Source organism: Zootoca vivipara, chromosome 8, assembly GCF_965207765.1.
Source record: "Zootoca vivipara chromosome 8, rZooViv2.hap1.1, whole genome shotgun sequence".
Classification (NCBI taxonomy): Eukaryota; Metazoa; Chordata; class Lepidosauria; order Squamata; family Lacertidae; genus Zootoca; species Zootoca vivipara.
In genome coordinates this window covers 62,023,838-62,038,776 of record NC_142591.1, presented here as the reverse complement: position 1 = coordinate 62,038,776, position 14,939 = coordinate 62,023,838, and the positions used below count along the sequence as shown (strand labels likewise).

The following is a 14,939-nucleotide window of genomic DNA, read 5'->3' as shown; positions in this document are numbered from 1 at the left end:
CATTGGGTGAAGCAAAATCTCACTTCCATTTTCATCACCTGTGCCATTAAAAAATTATATATTACCACCTAACATTTAGCAATCACAACTGGCATCAATATTCATGCCGATCAGAGCGATCAGTTCTAGATGAGCAACATGTTGCTCAGCAATCCATAATTAAGCACCTAAATATAAGTGCCCCAATTTTCCCAGCTGCTGCGTGGCTGCAAATCCCACCGGCATCGAATGGAACAGCCAATGCTGTGAATCACTAAATCAGGCCAAGGCAGATCATTTACCATTTTCTTTTACTGCATTTTATGGCTACGAGTTAAACGATAAGGATGCGAGTCACACTACGTTTAGTAGTGAGTCCAACTTACATAAATACAAAAAAGTAGAAATTCCACAAGAACTCAAGATAGCCAAGTGGTAACATCCCCTCCTCATTTGAAACATCAAATGCAGTTTTCCTTTTGTGCAATCCAGGAAAATATGGTTTCACTTACCCACACTGATGTGGTGGGTAGTTGCAAGCCCCATATAACCTGTGTGTCAATTGCCTCCAGTCAATTTCATTCCATTTATCTTGGCTCTTGGCTCTCGGTAGCTCTCAACTATATCAAAAGTTTGCCCCTTCCTGCATAGCCGTTAAAGCACACATTGGCCGCTCATTTCAAATATTCTACACATTTCAGTACCATGGAATTATGCTGGTGCCAGTTCAAGATGCCACCTACCTTTTACCAGGCTCATTTCCCTACAGCAATTCAACTTGCATAGTTAGGGAGGCTGAAAGTCGCACAGGTTGTGTAAGACCTTTATGAGTTTTCATAACCTGATATGTGCTTCTGGAGGTTTCCCTTCCTGTCTTGTGGTTCCACCTAGTGGCCACTTTTGACTCAGAAGACCAAGAACAAATCCTTAGCCCAGGCATCCCCAAACTTCGGCCCTCCAGATGTTTTGGACTACAATTCCCATCTTCCCCGACCACTGGTCCTGTTAGCTAGGGATCATGGGAGTTGTAGGCCAAAACATCTGGAGGGCCGCAGTTTGGGGATGCCTGCCTTAGCACCTCTGGTTCAAAAGACTGCCTTAAGAAAAACAGAACTGGGGAAAACTTGAGATTATGGGAAGCTACTGCTATAGTCAGAGTGGACAATCCTGGGTCTAGAATGACCAATGGCCTCAACTCTAAATAAAAGACGTTTCATATGAATACAGCCAGTCCCAAAGAAGCACAATCCCTATCAATCTCTAGGGCAGAAGAGGGAAACCTGTTTCAGCTGAAGGTGCATATTCCCTGTGGAAGATACATACCTGTGGGTAGGCAGAGCCAGGGACAAAACAGGAGCAGCAATGCATGTAAAATTTACCTTAGTGCAGTAGGCTAGTTTTTACATACATCCCTCTATACCAGGCATAGGCAAACTCGGCTCTCCAAATGTTTTAGGACTACAACTCCCATCATCTCTAGCTAACAGGACCAGTGCTCAGGGATGATGGGAACTGAAGTCTCAAAACATCGGGAGGGCAGAGTTTGCCTGTGCCTGCTCTAGGAAAGCAAGAGGCATTGCCACAGTTCAAACATACATTCTGCAATAAAGCTGCTAGGCACATTTGCGAAGCTAAGCAGGGTCCAATATGGTTTCATTTTGGATGGGAGAACATGTACTGGGATTCCTGCATTGCAGGGGGGGCTCGACTGGATGACCCTCAGGGTCCGTTCCAATTCCACGATTCGAGAAGAGTGCAAAAGCAGGACAGGCGAGGGGTCTGACCCAGGAAGACTTCTGAAGGGCAGATACAGAGGTCTGGAGGGCTGCGTTTGGCTCCTGCCCATCTGTCAAATTTTGTGGAAAGATTAAGGATCTGGCCTGCCAACTAGAAAAGGTTCCACATACTTGTTCTATTGGTATAGCTGTTCCAGCTCTCGTGTGAGTTTCCCCCCAGTCATGCTTGACACAATTACTTGACTTCAAACTCTAAAATCAAAACTCAGGCAAGATAGGAGGCCTCATTCTAAACTGGCATGCTAAATGAAGGTTGTTTTTTTTAATATCACATACCAAACCAGCCCCCCCCCCAAATGAAACCACACGTTATTGATGCTTATTTTAAAAGCATTTAATATTGTGCTGTATGTAAATTAAAATTGTTCGGCCTTGAAAACATATAAAAGTCAGTCAATTATTACTACCATTAGTGGAATTTATAGTGCTTGAATTTCTAAATAAAAATATAGTTTGAAAGAAAGTTATGAGCCTTTTGTTTTCCTTATCATTTCTTCCATCTTATTCCATTCTTCACTGGTAACCTATCATAGAAAATAAAACATTTTAGATGAGATACTAACTTCAGGTTTTTCCATCTTTGACATAATGGGCACAATCAAACCTATTTCCCCATTTAAATGAATGTGATTAAAAGCTTACTTTTGGCAGGATTGAACCCTAAACATATTATTTTCTGCATTTTTAATGTTCAGGTGTGAGTGCCAGTGCTTATGTTGTCAAAACAACATGATCCATGCACAAGAGGGAGGTATCAGAAGGGTGGGGGTGGGGAACTTACAAACTTTGTTAAAGGGGGGGGAGAGAGATAGTGAAGACACAAATACCCTGAAAAAACTTCCCAATGAAAACTGAGCATTGTTTGGTGACATTGGAAGGCAGACATTGGTGACAAAAAGGCACAGAGCATGCTGCAACATTTTATTGCCGATCCGACTTGTAAGTTATTACCTTGCTTAGGGTATTAAACTCTCCTGCCATAGAGACGTATTCACCACCATCCATTCTAATGACCTGCAAGATGAATGGACATTTCCCCCCATTAAGCCACTCCAACAATAATTTGAACTGGTTTAAGCTGAACCAATATGCTAAGGAAACTTAGTATGGCCAAATAAAGTACCGTATTTTTCGCTCCATAGGATGCACCTAGTTTTTAGAGTAGGAAAACAAGAAAAGAAATATTTTGCTTTCTTGAGTTGTCCTAGGCATAGCAGCCAACTCCAAGAGGCCTAGGTGCCTTTGCTCCCCATTAAATATTTGAGGAAGCTTCTTTTGCAAGGTGGGAAAGCTCCATTTTTTTGAGGGTCAGCTCAAAGTTGTGCAGCTTTTTTTGCAAATGGGAAAAGCCCCGTTTTTTTGGGGGGGGGGAGTCAGCTAACAGTTGTGCATCTTTTTTGCAAAGGGGGAAAGCTCCATTTTTGAGGATCAGCTCAAAGCTGTTGAGCTTACCTTGCAAAGGGGAAAAATCCTGTTTTTATGGGGTTCAACTCACAGTTCTGCAGCTTCTCTAGGAAAGGAAAGGGACCCATTTCTACAGTTTCCAGACACATGTCGCTGAGGAAACAAGCAGCCTCTCTCTGCAGACAACAATTGAGGCCTGGGCAAGGGGCCTGGGCCGGGCTGGGAAGGGAGCTAGCTCCCTTATCTCCCTCCCTAATCTATTGCAATCAGCTGCTGTTTGGGTCCTTTCAACACTTTCTTTCCCTCTTGTTAGCCTTTAGCTCTTTCTAAAAAAAAAAAGCACGATCTGCCTTTCGCCCCTGGGCAATTCGGCTCCAGGGACCACGCATTCGCTCCATAAGACACACAGACATTTCCTCTTTTTAGGAGGAAAAAAGTGCATCTTATGGAGCGAAAAATATGGTACTTTTAAGACATTAATGCTCTCTACTTAGTAAAAACATAATGGAAAGCATTATTCAACAGAACTAGTTATGCTAGAATATGCACAAACTGCTTTCCCCATCAACTAAAGCCACAAATAATTTTAAAGAAGTCAAAGGAGTACTTTGCGTGGTGAATTTGCATGGAACTTGTCTAGCCCCAAAGAAAGCATTTAGCCCCCTCTAATGGGACAAGGTGGAAATGGCTTCTGGATCACAATATTCTAGCATCAGTAGCAATGAGTTTTGGGGACCCCTAGCAACTAGAATGATAACTTACTGCTCCGTTAATCCAACTTGCATAATCACTACAGAGGTAGGTGGCAAGATTGGCAATCTCTTCTATTGTTCCCAGGCGTCCACAAGGAATTCTTTGGATCATTTCTTTCTCAAACACACCTGTTGGGTCCAAACGGCTGAAAGCTCCCTAAAGAAAATTATCAAGAAAAACTATTGCTTTCGGAACTCTGCTAGAGGCCAACAATCAAGGGTAAAAGCGTAAAGGTAAAATGACCATGTAGTGCAGATCAAGTGGAGAAATAATGTGGGCAACTCTAATAAGACTTGTATCTACTAAATGTCATACATTTCGCCGAGGCAACCATATCACTCAGAAAAATACTCCTTAAGGTAAAGGTAAAGGTACCATTAGGTCCAGTTGTAACTGACTCTGGGGTTGCGGCACTCATCTCGCATTATTGGCCAAGGGAGCCGGTGTACAGCTTCTGGGTCATGTGGCCAGCATGACTAAGCCGCTTCTGGCGAACCAGAGCAGTGCACGGAAACGCCATTTACCTTCCCGCTTGGAGCGGTACCTATTTATCTACTTGCACTTTGAGGTGCTTTCGAACTGCTAGGTTGGCAGGAGCTGGGGATTCGAACTGCCGACCTTCTGATTGGCAAGCCCTAGGCTGTGGTTTCTCCTTAATGAGCCAGAAAACAACAACACAAAAAACCTATGTTAGATATGTATAACGTGTAAGTTAGATAATAACTGGGGTAAGTAGATAATAATTTATGCCATTAGATTATCTATGTTAATAAATATTTATTATTATAAATTGCATCTATAGGATAATTTTCATTTTTGTAATAGGTATGTTATTTTACGTATTGACATATATTTATTATATTCTATTTAGGGACGTGGGTGCCGCTGTGGTCTAAACCACTGTGTCTCTTGGGCTTTCTGTTCAAAAGGTTGGCGGTTTCAATCCCCGTGACAGGGTGAGCTCCCATTGCTTTGCACCAACTCTTGAGAAGTTAGCAGTTCAAAAGCACGCAGGGCAAGTAGATAAATAGGTACCACTGCGGTGGGAAGGTAAACAGCGTTTTCGTGCGCTCTGGTTTCTGTCACAGAGTTCTGTTGAGCCAGAAGCTTGTTTAGTCATGCTGGCCACATGACCCAGAAAGCTGTCTGCGGACAAACACCGGCTCCCTCGACCTTAAAGTGAGATGAGCGCCGCAACCCCAGTCGCCTTTGACTGGACTTAACCGTCTGGGGGTCCTTTGCCTTTTTTTATACCTATTATGTTCTATTTATTATGCTACGTTGTAAACTGTCCTGTGGCCTTTGATGAAGAGTGGTATATAATTTTACAAAGTTGTTGTTTTAAAGAGAGAATGAAGATGGATAATGATTCTATGTGCTTCCAAGTTCTATTTAAACCAGTATTTATTTGCATCTCTCCTTTTCACAAAATGGTGCTCAAGGCAGCTATGAGATCTGTCTCAAGTAGAACTGAATTTAGGCTCAGAGAACCAGTCACTAAAGTCAATCTGATGTCTAGGCCAATTATTTAATGACTACAAACATGGTCGTGTACCTTAGTCTTTATTGGGCCTGGTTGAATCACATTGAATCTCATGCCATATTTACCCCATTCCGCTGCAAGAGACCTAGAAATTCATTAAGAGACTTTGTAAGTATTCGGCATATAAAGAGGATTAGAAGAAAGAAAGAAAAAATACATCTTGGCTTACGCACTAGGTTTTCTGTTCATAAGTCCCAATGGAGAAGAACTACACACATAGAGAAAACACTTTCCCAAAAATCGGGGAAAATAAGGAGAAAGTGAATAGGAAAGAAGGAACTCTGATGGGATAGACAAATGAAGCAGCTTCAGGGGGTGCTGAGGTAACATGAAATGAGGTTTCCCCTAGGGCAAAGGTTGTTCTTCTGTGCTGTAACTCTACCCTGTTTGTGGGCTACGTCCACTGAGGATAATGCAGGAATTCCTGTAGGTTATGAATCACGTGGATCTGTTTTAATCATAGTTCAAAAACAGAGCAACACGTGACCATATGCAACCATGCAATATCAACTCTTTATACAGTGGTGCCTCGCAAGACGAATTCAATTCGTTCCACGAATCAATTCGACTTGCGAATCGCATTGCGAATGCATTGAAATTTCTTTTTTTGCCGATTCGCAAGACGAATTTTTCACAAAATGAATTTGTCTTGCGAGTTACCATCAGATCGCAAGACGCATTCGTTTTGCGAAAAATTCTTCTTGCAGGGCGTTCGTCTTGCGAGGTACCACTGTAATATCAACAGAACAAAAACTAAACATGTATGAACAATGTAAACAACTCTTGAAAGATTCTCTTCAAAACCTAAACAATAAATTAGGATTCAATTGAGTCTCTGAAAGTCTCTGCTGGTCATAAATCAAGGAAATATGGCAAAAAGTCAATCATCGAAAACCAAGTGGAAAGATGAGTATAGTGTTCCAACGATGCTGAAGTGGTTAATAAACTGTCATGATGTACAGTGTTTCTGGATATAGTGCAGTTTCGTAATTACTTCTTCAGCACAGTAATGGGTAGTAGAAGTGTTTTCATAGACCCATCTCTTACAAGGATAAATACATACTGAGGAACAGTGCTCATAAATCTATGTAGTCACTTTTTTATTTATATTATATTTATCCAAATTTTTATAGGTGCTTTAATAGTCTCCAGGATAATAAGATATTTCATAAAATTGGAGCCTAATTTAGTCCACCCTAGAAGAGGTTCAAAGAAGCTATATTCGAGAATAGCCCAATTGGGATTCCTGCCAACTCTCCAATAATTAGTCTTACTCAGCAGGGGGAACCAAATTTTGTTCTTGCACAGGGAACTGAAAGGCCAAAGTCCGCCCCTGATTCAAGCAGTTTGGGGAATGCATTCGACATTGGGGAATGTGACTCTGGTCATTTGGCTGCTTTTGATACCTCTGACCATAGTATCCTCTTGGACTGCCTAGGCAGAATGGGTATTGGGGTTAATATTTTATCCTACCCTACATACGGGGTCATGTCCAGAAAGCAACATTGGGAGACTGTTTCAGCACCACGGTCCTTGTACTATGGTCTACAGCAGGGTACAATCTTGTCCACAATGCTGTGAGTGTCTGGAGGCGGTTGGAGGATGGATGGTGGCTAACAGATTGAAATTGAATCCTGACAAGACGGAAGTACTGTTCTTGGGGGATAGGAGGCCGGCAGGTGTAGAGGACTCCCTGGTCCTGAATGGGCTAACTGTGCCCCTGAAGGACCAGGTGCGCAGCCTGGGAGTCATTTTGCACTCACAGCTGTCCATGGAGGCGCAGGTCAATTCTGTGTCTAGGGCAGCTGTTTACCAGCTCCATCTGGTACGTAGGCTGAGACCCTACCTGCCAGCAGACTGTCTTGACAGAGTGGTGCATGTTCTGGTTATCTACCGTTTGGACTACTGCAATGCGCTTTACGTGGGGCTACCTTTGAAGGTGACCCAGAAACTGCAATTAATCTAGAATGCAACGGCTAGACTGGTGACTGGGAGCGGCCGCCGACACCACATAACACCGGTCTTGAAAGACCTACATTGGCTCCCAGTACGTTTCTGAGCACAATTCAAAGTGTTGGTGCTGACCTTTAAAGCCCTAAACGGCCTTGGTCCAGTATACCTGAAGGAGCGTCTCCACCCCCATCGTTCTGCCTGGACACTGAGGTCCAGCGCCGAGGGCCTTCTGGCGGTTCCCTCGCTACGAGAAGCCAAGCCACAGGGAACTAGGCAGAGGGCCTTCTCGGCCTGTGGGACGCCCCCCCCACCAGATGTCAAAGAGAAAAACAACTACCAGACTTTTAGGAGACATCTGAAGGCAGCCCTGTTTAGGGAAGCTTTTAATGTTTAATAGAATATTGTATTTTAATGTCTGTTGGAAGCCACCCAGAGTAGCTGGGGAAACCCAGCCAGATGGGCGGGGTATAAATAATAATAAATAAATTATTATTATTATTATTATTATTATTATTATTATTATTACATCTATATGAAGCCATCCGGATTTGAACTTCCGGCACCTACTGAATAATTTGTTTACTCCAGCAGGCATTTTAACTGAAGCCTGATTTTATAGTTCTAACCACTGTTAGCCTCCCTTTTTTGTATTGTATGCCTTGTAAAACATTTTGAGGTTACTGTGGTTAAACGGTATATGATTTGTTAAAATAAAATAAAAACCCAATGAAATATGAATTTGTTGAATACACCAGAATAGCAAACAGCCGCTTCTCAATCCAATTCTGTCACTTTTGGGTTGGTCTATTTCAGCCTTAAGAGAGTTTTGTGTGTGTGTGTGTGTGTGTGTGTGTGTGTGTGTGTGTGTGTGTATAGATTACTTACTTGCACAGGCCTTCAACGCCGGCTTTGGCAGAAGCGCTTGGCGACACAAACCCAGACCCACTTTCTGCATAAATTGTGGTGATGGCTAGAAAGGCTGCTCCTGGAAGATGCAATATTTTTTTTTTTTAAAAAAATAATTATATGTATTGCTCTCCTTTCCAGATTATCAATTTCCTAAAACAGGTCAAATCAATGAAGGAGAGACAGAGAGGCAGTGGAGGTTGGACTCTACAATTCTATAATTTTAAGAAAATAAAGCTTGAGGTTTTCAGGGTTCTAAGAAGGCTCCACACACACCCCACCCCCATAATCTATTTTTTGTCCAAAATGGTATTCAGTAAGAAAAGGACAAGCTCTATCAATCTCAATTTACCTTTTCGTGCTTTAATCAGTTCTTTTCCAATTCCCAGAGTTATATAGGCAGTACCGTTAAGAACAATATCTGTGATTGTCCTCCACGCATTTGGAGAAAGGCGTTCAGAAGGAGATACAAAATTTCCAGCTGCATTGTTTATTATAACCTGAAAGGGAGAAAGAAAGCTTAAATATTTGCCGAAATAGGTCTTCTGCACGTTTAAGATACTTGGTGGTGGTTTCAGAAATTCCAGGAGAATTTTTACATAAAAAAGAGAGGGGCCCAGTTCACACATGATTTAGCACAAATGACAAGAGTGCAGGTTCCTGGAGGGAAGATCAAAGCCATACTGCTCATTCCCTGGTCCTGCTGCCACCCCACTGCTTGAGGCTAAGGCATGGTTTGCCTCTATGCTAGAACTGAACCAAGGCTCGCGGTTTGTCTGGAGCAAGACAAACGACGAGCCTGGGTTCAGATGTAAAGCTAATCCAAATTGTGGCTTAACATCAGCTAGGGAGGCAGCAGCAGGAGTGGGGGGCGCAGTGCTTCAGGTGACAATTTCAGTCTAGGAAACCATATCTTGGTTCATGTATGCTGAGCCATGGTTTGGCTTAAAGGTACAGTGGTGCCCTGACTCACTTAATTTAATCCGTTCCGAAGGCACCTTCGTAGGTCGAAAAATTCGTAAGTCGAAAAGCGCCACTGGAAACGCGATTTCCCGTAGGAATGCATTGGAAACGGAAAAATTCGTAAGTTGAAGCAACCCCATCTAAAAATTCGTAAGTCGAAAAAACCCTATCTAAAACCACCGCGGTTTCCGTTCGGATGTTGAGAAATTCATAAGCGTGTGGCCATTTGCCCCATTCGTAAGTCGAAAAATTCGGTTGTTGAGTCGTTCGTAAGTCGAGGTACCACTGTACACACACTCTGAGTCAGAATAACCTACCAGCACCTTTTGCAAAAGCAAAAGATCAGCAGTGCAGAGAAAAAAACAAGTGACCATTTTGGTTTTAAAAGCTTTTGCATCAATTCCAGTATGTGTTCCAACCAACCAAGCAATGCCAGTCAACCACAGTTGTCCTCTTGAGTTTAACTCACAAGACATGAACAAATAGATGGTGACTTTATCTTACTGCCCTTTGGCCAGTAAGAAGTATATGAGAGCAGTGGAACCCTCCATTAAAGAAAAATATATCTCCTATCCACTGCTTTCAAAACTTTTAACAAGCCAATTCTGACAGCTTTGTGATGCAAGTTGGAGCTGCAGCAAAATGTTGAAGCGGTGAGCGCTCTCATGTGGAGCTCCAGGCAACCAGCCACACCTTCTTCCAGGGTAGTCCAATCTATTTGCCTTCACAACTGTCAGTGAGCACTGTGTGGCCACTGAGCATGCTCAGTCCTCACTGGGATGTGGGAGAGGCTGGAGGTTCATGTGTGCACACTAGTGCCCATCCCAGTTACATCAAGGTCATGTCGACACCAGGCAGTTAAAGTACACAGCTTTCTTAAAATACTGCTGTGACCTATTCCCATGGATTTTGTTCTATGGGTAGATTCAAGTGAACATTACTTTTGAAAATATTAAAATCCTTCAGAATCCTTTTCAATTCATTAGCTCGCTTACATTTAGGTTTTTTAAAAAAATGCACACTGGGTTGGATTTTTCCAGTAATGATTAATTAAAGTTTTGAATTAGGATACTCACACTGGGATGTCCAGCCACGTCAATTGACTGAGAAATTGCATTGCTAACAGATGCTGGATCTCTCACATCGCACTGAACTGCGTGGACCTGTGTAATAAACTATTATCAATATATCCACTACCAGCAGCAGAAAAGAAAAAGAAAGAATTAAATATATTCTTACATACATAAAATCCCATGACTGAATGTACCATTAATAACATTTGTTATTTAACAATACCTTATTTCCCGTTTTAGAAGAAATTTCTTCTGCGGTTTGTTTCAATACATCAAGTCTCCTATAAATAATTACACATTACGGTTGAGTTTCCATTACAGCCATAAACCTCTGGGGTGTCTTTCTTAGCATTTTGGTAAAAGCTTAGCGGTGATTCCATGTGTGATGTGGCAGACTGACAATGAAGAGCTTTGTCCAATGCTAGTCCTATTCACAGCAAACTGGCTGAGATTAATGGATCTAAGTTATTAATGTTCATTAATTTCAGTGGGTTTACTCTGAGTAGGACTAGCATTGGACGCAACCTAGTAAGTTTATATTTCAGACTGAAGTTGCTGTAGTGGAATGATATTCTACACATTCAAATCAAAACACCTGATATAACCGATAACGTAAATTAATAATACTCAACTCAATATAATAATAACAGGAACATATCGTACAGATTCAAGCTGTAATGTATGAAATAAAATATCGTACAGATTCAAATATCGTACAGATTCAATAAAATATCGTACAGATTCAAGCTTACTTCAATTTTCATTTTGTACTTTCTGGGTTTTCGACATGATTATGATTTGATCTGTCTTTGTTTTGTTATTTGCCTACATACATTCCACTATATCCCAGGAGCATTTAACATCTATGGCGATTTTACAATTTTTTAAAAAGAATTTTTATTCCTTTTTGTTCCTTCAAAATCCTTGGATGAAGATGAGTGTTTTGCCTCTCTCAATATTATATCATTAAACAGAAACAAAAAGTATGGTTTAATGATATTTTCCTATACACATAAAAATGTAAGGATGTCATTGCACAGCCCTTATTGGAGGATTCGTATTGCCTAAGGCAGGGGTGGCCAACTCCTGAGAGACTGCGATCTACTTTCAAAATTATAATCTGGCAGTGATCTACCACCGTTTTGGGGGGTTCAGGTAAAAGTTGTTGAGCTTTTTGGGGGGAGGGGAAATGCCCCGTTTTTTAGGGGTTCAGGTCAAAGGTCCTTTGATGTTTTTTGGGGGAGGGAAAATTTTCAGTTTTGAGCAACAGAAGATGATGCAGGTCACCATTGGGGGTGGGGGTGGGGCGTTGTGGCACAAAAAGAGAGGGGAGGAGGCGTTGACATGGGAGTGAATATGAAAACAAGGGAGCAAAGTGGAGCTAACTCATTCTTATGAATTTAGGTCAGTCATGTTTTTGGACACAGTCATACTTATTTAGGTAAACAAACCCCCCCAAAGGGCCCCCCAGAACAAAAATCCACTACTGAGTCTTGGTGTGGTTGTCTGAATGGTCCCTCAGTGTCCATTCACAACACAGTGCTCAGTGAACTTGGATTTCTCAAATATAGCCTAATGGCTTTAAAAAAATCAGAAGAATCCATTGCGCAATCCTAGGGTTGCATCCCACGAAGTTAAAATGAATGGGCCTAAGTTACCTTAGAGACATTAGTTTCAACAGGTCTACTCTGAGTAGGACTAACATGTCTACCCTAAATGTGTTTGCTTCCTCCCTGTGATCAGCGGGTCTTACTGCCAAGTAAGTGTGCGGAGAACTCCATACGGAGAGCTGTACTCTCAATTTTAAAAGACTACATCATGTAAAATGCAAAAGATGCTCTTACCGGCTTGCTATAACACACTCTGCTCCCAAAGCAGAAAGAGCAGCCGTCATCCCTTTTCCAAGGCCAGTGCCACCTCCTGTGATAAAGGCCACTTTGCCATGAAAAGTATCCGATGGCAGCATCACTTTCTGAAGAGGTGCAAAGGCACAATCAGCTTGATACATCACTTTTGTTCCATGGCTTAAAAGCTGAAAAGGGGAAAGGAGATAATTTACTATGTTATACAGGTTAATAAAACCTAGATGATTCTCAACTATAAAGCTGTGGGTATAGTTATATCTTTTTTTTTAAAAAAAAAAACCATTGCTGTGAATACCAATAGCAATACTTAACAACTGTGTATAGCACTTACAAGTTGAAAACTTTATGTGCATTAAAGGTAAAGGGACCCCTGACCATTAGGTCCAGTCGTGACCGACTCTGGGGTTGCGCGCTCATCTCGCATTATTGGCCGAGGGAGCCGGCGTATAGCTTCCAGGTCATGTGGCCAGCATGACAAAGCCACTTCTGGCAAACCAGAGCAGCACATGGAAACGCTGTTTACCTTCCCGCTGTTTATCTACTTGCATTTTGATGTGCTTTCGAACTGCTAGGTTGGCAGGAGCTGGGACCAAGCAACGGGAGCTCACCCCGTCACAGGGATTCGAACCGCTGACCTTCTGATCAGCAAGCCCTAGGCTCAGTGGTTTAACCCACAGCGCCACCTGGGTCCATTATGTGCATTATCTAATTGTAAACTTTACAGCATGAGTGAAGAATTGGCTCTGGCTAGCAGACCAGATCCTTAATCTCCCCCATGTCACCCTACCCATGGGATAAGTAAGGAAGCCTGGGGGGGGGTGTTAATTAGTGCTGTGCTGCAGAGATTATCCACAACTACATTATATCAACCCTGGAAAGTAAATCTGATTTATTTATAAAAGACCCTTCTGCATCAGGCCTAAGGCCCATCTGTTCTCACAGTGGGCAATCGGCCCATGGGAAGCTCACAAGCAGAACCTGAGCACAACAGCACTAGCCCTACTGGCAATTTCCCCATACTGTGGGGGGAGAATTGACCTGAGAGTTGCTTGCCTAAGGCCGGCTAGTGAGCTTCTCTCTTAACCATACAAAAAAAAATCTTACCCAGCCCATTTGAGTGAATGCTGGACATTCATGCCATCTCACATTTGATAACAGTTTAAGAAAACAACTTTTTAAAGAAAACTTGTCATTCTCAAACACCGGGTTCAAAGTTCACATTCATGCAGCTTGATCTTATCTCCATTTAGAGCACAGGCAAATAGCTCTGGGTTGGCCAATGAGTCTCTTAACTCAGCTCAGTAAACTGTTCAAAGCATGTGGACTTCAGTATAGATACAATTCCCACTGAAACCAATGGAGACCATTACAATGAGCTCCGGACTCTGGAAAAGTACTGAGCAAATGCCAGTTAAGCAACCTCTTATTTACCCACAACGGGTGGGTTACAAAAAGCTGCTTTTGCCTGCATAAAGAGCTTTTGCTACTGCGGAATTTTGGGATGAAAATCTGAGCAGCTGATACCCTGCCTCCTAAACACGGCAGAATGGCAGTGGTGGCATTACAGTTCTCTGTTGCTAGTACATCTGCTGATAAGTGGATTAATTTTGGCATGATCCTGTGAATGAATGTATTTTTCAGCACCTTTAAAGGCTGTCCTGTTTTATGCTGTCCCACCATTATTATTATTTTACATTTTACCTTTAGTTAAATAATTAAGATACGGATATATAGATACACACACAGAGGAATCAATTCCTAGGGGCAGAAATGTGAGGGTAATTCCAATTTAAATAGGGTCGTGCTATGGTCCATGGGGTCACGAAGAGTCGGACACGACTAAACGACTAAACGACAACAACAACAACAATGTGTGTAATGTCATGTGATCAATTATGCGGAGTGGGGTTTACCTGCCCCCCCTATTTTATTGAAGTTGGCACCCCTGCACACACACACACACAGACAGCGCCTTGCAAGCAGAAAACTAGCAGAGCCAGGGAGAGGAGTGGTCTTTCTATGTACGGGGAAGATTTGCTACTCCATCAGTCAGATGCATAAACAAATCACATACTGTATAGCTTAAAGGCAGGTGTTTCGCAAATTTACACCACTTATTTCCGTCGGGAAGTGCGGCAAAGTTCCAGCGTATGCATATCCAGGCGGAGCACAGAGCACCTTACCCGCACAGGTGAAGGAAGCAGCCGCGGGACTAGCCTGGCCCGCACTCCGCACGACACACGCAGCACCGCCGCCAACGCCATCTTCCCCCCACCCTTCTGAGTCCTGTCCGAAGAGGGCGTTCCGCTAGGCCCCGCCCTCTCAAAGACGTCAGAGTTGGAAGGAGCAGCTGAAGGGCTGGGCTCGACGGAACGCGCACGCTTCGGCCACGCCCCTTCGGCAGAGAAGCCACGCCCCACCTCGCTTGGAAAAATTGAACGGCCACTGCGCCGATCCATTTATTGCTCGCAGGTTTATCAATGAGCTTGAAATGATCTAGAGCTGCTTCCCCTCCAATCCCCGAGTCAGCAATCCAACCTTTTCAAGCAAGCAGGCGCAGAAGTGGCCGCGTCTCAACTATTTTCCTACTTCTGCTCTCTTAAGAACTAGCCCAGGCATCCCCAAACTTCGGCCCTCCAGATGTTTTGGACTACAATTCCCATCTTCCCTGACCACTGGTCCTGTTAGCTAGGAATCATGGGAG

General features: G+C 42.8%; 1 protein-coding gene across 1 annotated transcript; it reads right to left on the bottom strand.

Annotated features, from left to right (window-relative positions):
- Positions 1-2,087: 2,087 nt before the first annotated feature.
- DECR1 (2,4-dienoyl-CoA reductase 1) lies at positions 2,088-14,516 on the bottom strand. The gene is made up of 10 exons (XM_035126016.3): positions 14,419-14,516; positions 12,215-12,402; positions 10,594-10,651; positions 10,374-10,460; positions 8,687-8,834; positions 8,314-8,413; positions 5,488-5,560; positions 3,942-4,088; positions 2,727-2,789; positions 2,088-2,299 (listed from the first exon to the last, which is right to left on the bottom strand). The coding sequence occupies exons 1-10, from the start codon at positions 14,497-14,499 to the stop codon at positions 2,240-2,242; spliced, it is 1,005 nt and encodes a 334-aa protein (XP_034981907.2). The 5' UTR covers positions 14,500-14,516; the 3' UTR covers positions 2,088-2,239.
- Positions 14,517-14,939: the final 423 nt, after the last annotated feature.